Source organism: Drosophila elegans, unplaced genomic scaffold (genome assembly GCF_018152505.1).
Source record: "Drosophila elegans isolate 14027-0461.03 unplaced genomic scaffold, ASM1815250v1 contig_397, whole genome shotgun sequence".
Classification (NCBI taxonomy): Eukaryota; Metazoa; Arthropoda; class Insecta; order Diptera; family Drosophilidae; genus Drosophila; species Drosophila elegans.
Window position 1 is genome coordinate 2,054,488 of NW_024545782.1, and position 5,341 is coordinate 2,059,828.

Here is a 5,341-nt window from a genome sequence, read left to right on the forward strand (position 1 = left end):
TTAAATTTTTTTTTTTCTTCACTGAAAAAAATTAATTCAATGATTTTAATTTTTCTACCCTAAATATAACTTAATTGTAATTCCTGGCTTCTGTGTTACAATTTTCGCAAAAATTTTTCATAATTTTTTGTACACTGACCCTAAAACAAATTTGATGTTTTTTTCTGGACTGAAAAAGAATATGTAATTTAATGATTTTTATTTTTAATATCTCAATATTGTTAACAGTGAAGTGCTTCGTAAATTAGATTTAATGATCAATACACTTGTTTAAAGCTTGCTTTAATACTGCTTCCTGACTAGAGGCCTAAAATTTTATTATTAACACCCGCAACGGTCATTTAAAACTGTGTTGTACAATTTTTATGCAATATCAGAACGGTGTGCTATAGTTTTTTCAATTGCCAAGTTAATGGTACGATTCATGGTTGTGGTTTTAAGGTACTCTTTCATTGTAACTAGGTTTTGGAGCTTTGCAGTAATAAGACTGTAGATTCAAACAAAAACTTCTGATATCAAAAAATAACACCTTCTTACAAGGTAAAATTAAATTGACAATCGCACCTTCAACGGTTTTTATTTATTTTTATATTTATATATATTTATTATACCAAAAAAATATTTTTTTTATTTAATTAGTTTTGTGTTGCTTTTGTTGACCTTGTATTTGTATACATAAATCAAAGTGAAAAACTCGAGGTCAGTGTTTGTTCCTAAATTTTTATAACACCACATTTTGATAACTTTCATCACACTGGCACTCCCTAAAGAGTGATTCCCGGACTCAGATAGGACTAAACAGTTTATTCTTTCTAGAGTGACCGAAGTTATCAGAGTTTACTGGAATTCGTGTGCTTCGGTCATACCGTCAATCAGTATGTATCAGTATCAAATGAATTTGGGAAAGCAAAATCGAAAATGTTGAATATAAACGACACCAAAGTTGAATTTGTCATTGGAATGATGGCAGATACGCGCCTTTTCGTGTTTTTGTCGTTTTTCCATCCAATTCGCTTGCAAGATCAAATCCAACAACAACAATCTTAAAACTCACTAGAATGAATAGAGTTTTTTAACAATTGAACACCATTAAACGTTAAAATTAGCGGGATAAACAAAAAAAAAAACAAAACAATAAAGTTTGAATTTAATGTCATACCCGCATAAATAAAAGGTGTCAATTGTGTCATCTGGCATTCGACCAACAGCTGGGCCCAACTGCTCGGCTGACAAAAACTGAATGCTATGTCACCAATATAAAATACAATCTGGGTATTCCCAAAACGTCTCAATTTCTAAATTTGCTAAAAATACTTGGTTGCTGAACTGCTGAAATAACCATTTCTAAGCAATAAAATTGTTGATACCGAGTCCAAACAATGTACAACAGAATATTTATAAACAAAGTGTTTGAGTGGCGTTGAGCAGCCTTCATTGCTTATCGATTTATCGATGTATCGATAGCCCAAACTGTCACCGCTATTCAGTGTACGTGGATTTTTAAGTCAACTCCACGGGCCCAAAACACGAAATAAAACAGACTCCCAATGAGAAGCGAACACTGAAGCGACGCAGAATTCCCCAGCAAGCGGTTCTCCCCAGCCAGTTGACAGTCGCAGTGTTCCAGCAGTTATTTGGGTCAATTAGATGTGCCTGTGCCGCAGCCAGAGCTGATAATCTCGAGTCCACCACACTCCCCTGCCCCTGCCCCTGTGACCGCGTCCGTGTCCGGTCGATTGCTATATATACAATATTGATAATGGCCCACACTCGCCGTCCCAGCGACGGCCTGCTGGCCCGTGTGAACTTCCCGCTGTACGCCGTGGACATGCTGACCAGTCGCCACATCCTTGTGGCCGGAGGCGGCGGCTCCAGTAAGACCGGAGTGGCGAACGGTTTTGTACGGGATGCGCGCAACTTGCTCATATCAATTTGCCTCACTCATATCCGTATCTTGATTGCAGGAGATCTACGAGCTGTACCACAACGGTAGCCACTTCTGCGCGGAGGAGGTGCTGCGCCACGAGACGGGCGCCAACGTGGTCATGAACTTCGCTGTGCGCAACGGAGGCCGGAGGGGCTACCTTTGTGCCGGCCAGGAGGCGCACTGCCAAATGTACTACGTCCAGCCGCGCGTTCAGTCCGAGGAGGACGGAAATGGAAACGGAAACGGGAACGATGAAGGAAAGCCAGCGCCGGCAGAGCGGCCCCATGAGAACGGCAACTTGCGGCAGCGCAACGCGCACTCGGGAGTGGAGCCGGTGGCCAACGGGCATAAGCCACCCCTGTCCGCCAACGAAATACTGCGTCAGTTTCAACGGCTGCACTTCGACATCCAGGCGGCGGATGTAGTGCAGACGGACTTTCTAAAGGGGGCCGAGCCTCTGCAGCGCGTGGTGCGCATTAGCGGCAACGGCAGGCTGATGGCCACTGGCGGCACGGACGGAAAGCTACGCGTCTGGACGTTCCCCCAGATGACCCTGGCAGGCGAACTGGCTGCGCACAGCAAGGAAATCGATGACCTAGACTTCAGCCCCGACAGCAAGTACATTGCCAGCATCTCCAAGGATGCTCAGGGCTTGGTGTGGGACCTGGGCAGCGGACAGCTGCAGCATAAGCTGCAGTGGAAAACGCCCGAGGGGGCCAAGTACCTGTTCAAGCGGTGCCGCTACGGAACGGTGGAGGCCCAAAAGGACCACTACCGACTCTTCACCATCGCCAATCCGCTGGGCAAGGTGGGGCGGCAGCGCGGATTCCTGCAGCACTGGGATTGTGCCAGCGGGCAACTGCGGCAGTCTGTTGCCATCGACGAGAGCCTTTCGTCGCTGGCGGTGCGAGACGACGGGCGGTTTGTTGCCGTCGGCACGATGTTTTCGGGAAGCGTTTCCATGTACATAGCATTCAGTCTGCAAGTAAGCATTCGTATCTCTTAGAGCGATCATCATCTGTGTACTTACTTTTGTTTGCGGTTTGCAGCGCGTGCTCCACATTCCCCATGCTCACTCTATGTTCGTGACGGGCCTTCAGTTCCTGCCTATCACCAACGAGGAGGGACCGCCCATATCCAGCGACTCGGAAGCAGCCGTTCTGTCCATTTCGGTGGACAACAAAGTCTGCATCCATAGTCTGCCCCAAAGGCGTAAGCAAGAATAAGGAAATCTTTTAAACAACTATATAATTTGTACCTTCTTCCAGGTACAATCCCCGCCTGGATTGCCATCGCCTTTTTGATCGTCATGATTTTCGCTGTGTTTGTGCTGTGCTCCTACATTGGCATATGATGGCCAGTGGTCGGAAAGGCGCTCAATCATTTTGCATTATTAGTTTTTAAACAGGGTTTAGTTTTTCAATAAGCCACAAGTCCCCTCAACACTCCTTTTCATCCCACCCGCCCTCACGTTAATTAATTTAAGTGTACAGTTTGTGCCGCATGCCTTATCTCTTAAACTAATTGCAATGTTTGCTTAGTTGTATTATTATTTACTTATCTCTGTGGCTCCCGTAAATGAAGCGATGCTCGTTGTACATGATTTTTAAAAAACTTTGTTATTTAATTAAATTACAAAAGGCAAAGAGGTTTATGAACTGCCGCAGTAGATTTAGCATTTAAACAAAATGTAAAATCAATTTTATAATTAAAATGTTAGATAATCGAACTGTGGTGGGTCTAACACACCGATCTTATAGTCACAAATGAATGATATATAAAGCCATTCAGCAAAGAAAATCATTTGAACTTAACTTTTTAATGAAATTATTACTTTCTTTATTACAGCTAAACCTTCTATTAGTATGTTGAGGTAAAATTTAAAGCATTTATAACCAGTGCACTTGGAAGAACTGAACTCTTAAACTCATCAACCGAATAAATTACCTTTGCCGCTTTAAATAAGATCCAGGATCTGAGTTCGAGTAATTAGATCAAAGCAAAGGACAAAACCGATTTCATGAAGAAAACGTTTCGTGAATGTTATTGATGGGTCGATATAAATATGCATCACAAACTATAATTTTTTTAAGAGAACGCAAAAAAAAAGAACAAATATTTTTATAAACTAATACAAAAATGCAAAAAGTTAGGTCTGCAAAAGTCATATACTGTCGGCATATAGCCACTTAAAAGAGTTAAAGCGCTGTTGCAAACGCTGATGATCTGCCTACGAGAAATGAAGAAACCTTAAAAAGAACCGAAAACAAAATTGAATTTTCACGCCAATAAAAATGGATGTCAACGCAAAACTAAATCCAATTTCAACATGACTTATCAACTACTGTTGGTCTATGATGGATGATATGGTGACCATCTGATTAATTATCCATTTATTTCTGCTGGATTTCCTTATAAATAGGTCTGTTGTACCAGGTCACAGGTCAAATGGGAGTCAATGGTCGTAACGGATTTCTTACGATAGTTCTGCTGAACGCGTTTTCTTGCAGAAAAGCCGCCTGTGTGAACAAGCTTTTAGAACGGGGCGAATACGCGATTGACTTGTAAAATATCGATAAGAGTTCGGAGTTTGCCAAGGCGGTTCTCCTAATAGAGCGCTCATTTTAAATGGCAACAGTTTTCTGAACTTTTTTATAAACGCTTCTTTGCGCGTTAAAGTCCTATCTCATAATATGAAAATTTTGATTAGATGTAAAACTCGTGTTTAAAAAATAAATAAATAAAATAAAATAAGTATATTTTAAAGCATAATGGCAAAAAAAACACCAAAATAACGGTATTCGAATGTATTTCCAAAAAAACCATCTTGTCGGAGCTCGTGACTTTTCCGAAGTTTGAGTTTGTGTATTAGAGGGTTAAATAATTTCAGTCAAAAGTTTGCAGCGCTGTGAAGGAGACATTTTTTGATCAGCATCATTAGCCAAATCCGTTTGTCCATCTGTCCGACCGTTTCTAAGCAAACATTCTCTTAGTTTTATATAAGCTGCAGTTTTCTGCAAGAAACTTTTCCAAAAGATAAAAGGTAGGGTATGCTTTTTGGTGATGTTCTGCTTTTATGTATCTTAATTCTTTTTTAAGTTGACTTTAAAAGTATAGGTTGAATTCTGAAACGCATTTAGAGGTGCAATCTGCTAATGAGTCTACGAATCCAAAGGTCCCTCGGTTCAAATCTTTCAGTTTATCGTATTTCCTTTCATTCTTATTTCAGATAGGGGTCTAGTCAGGGTAACTGTAGTTTAATTACAAATAAGGGGGAACTCTATAATCGAGTTCTTCGACTAAAAAATACTCGTTACTCAACTATCGCTATCTGCCGATTTGCATTGTCGACTCTACAAGATAAGATGGAGCAGCGTCCTTACGACCCACTAACAACGACCCTATCTAATGCAG

General features: G+C 41.2%; 1 protein-coding gene across 1 annotated transcript; it reads left to right on the forward strand.

The window, feature by feature from the left end:
- Positions 1-1,464: 1,464 nt before the first annotated feature.
- Positions 1,465-3,727, forward strand: LOC108149855 (prolactin regulatory element-binding protein). The gene is made up of 4 exons (XM_017277735.2): positions 1,465-1,900; positions 1,965-2,912; positions 2,977-3,139; positions 3,196-3,727. Exons 1-4 carry the CDS (start codon positions 1,760-1,762, stop codon positions 3,279-3,281), a joined length of 1,338 nt encoding a protein of 445 aa, XP_017133224.1. The 5' UTR covers positions 1,465-1,759; the 3' UTR covers positions 3,282-3,727.
- The last annotated feature ends 1,614 nt before the right edge of the window (positions 3,728-5,341 follow it).

Excerpts from the sequence above, each read along its gene's own strand:
- LOC108149855 (XM_017277735.2), top strand. The coding sequence starts at position 1,760 with ATGGCCCACACTCGCCGTCCCAGCGACGGCCTGCTGGCCCGTGTGAAC. Across the intron at positions 1,901-1,964 it reads CCGGAGTGGCGAACGGTTTT|GAGATCTACGAGCTGTACCA; the intron begins GTACGGGATGCG and ends TCTTGATTGCAG. Across the intron at positions 2,913-2,976 it reads ACATAGCATTCAGTCTGCAA|CGCGTGCTCCACATTCCCCA; the intron begins GTAAGCATTCGT and ends TGCGGTTTGCAG.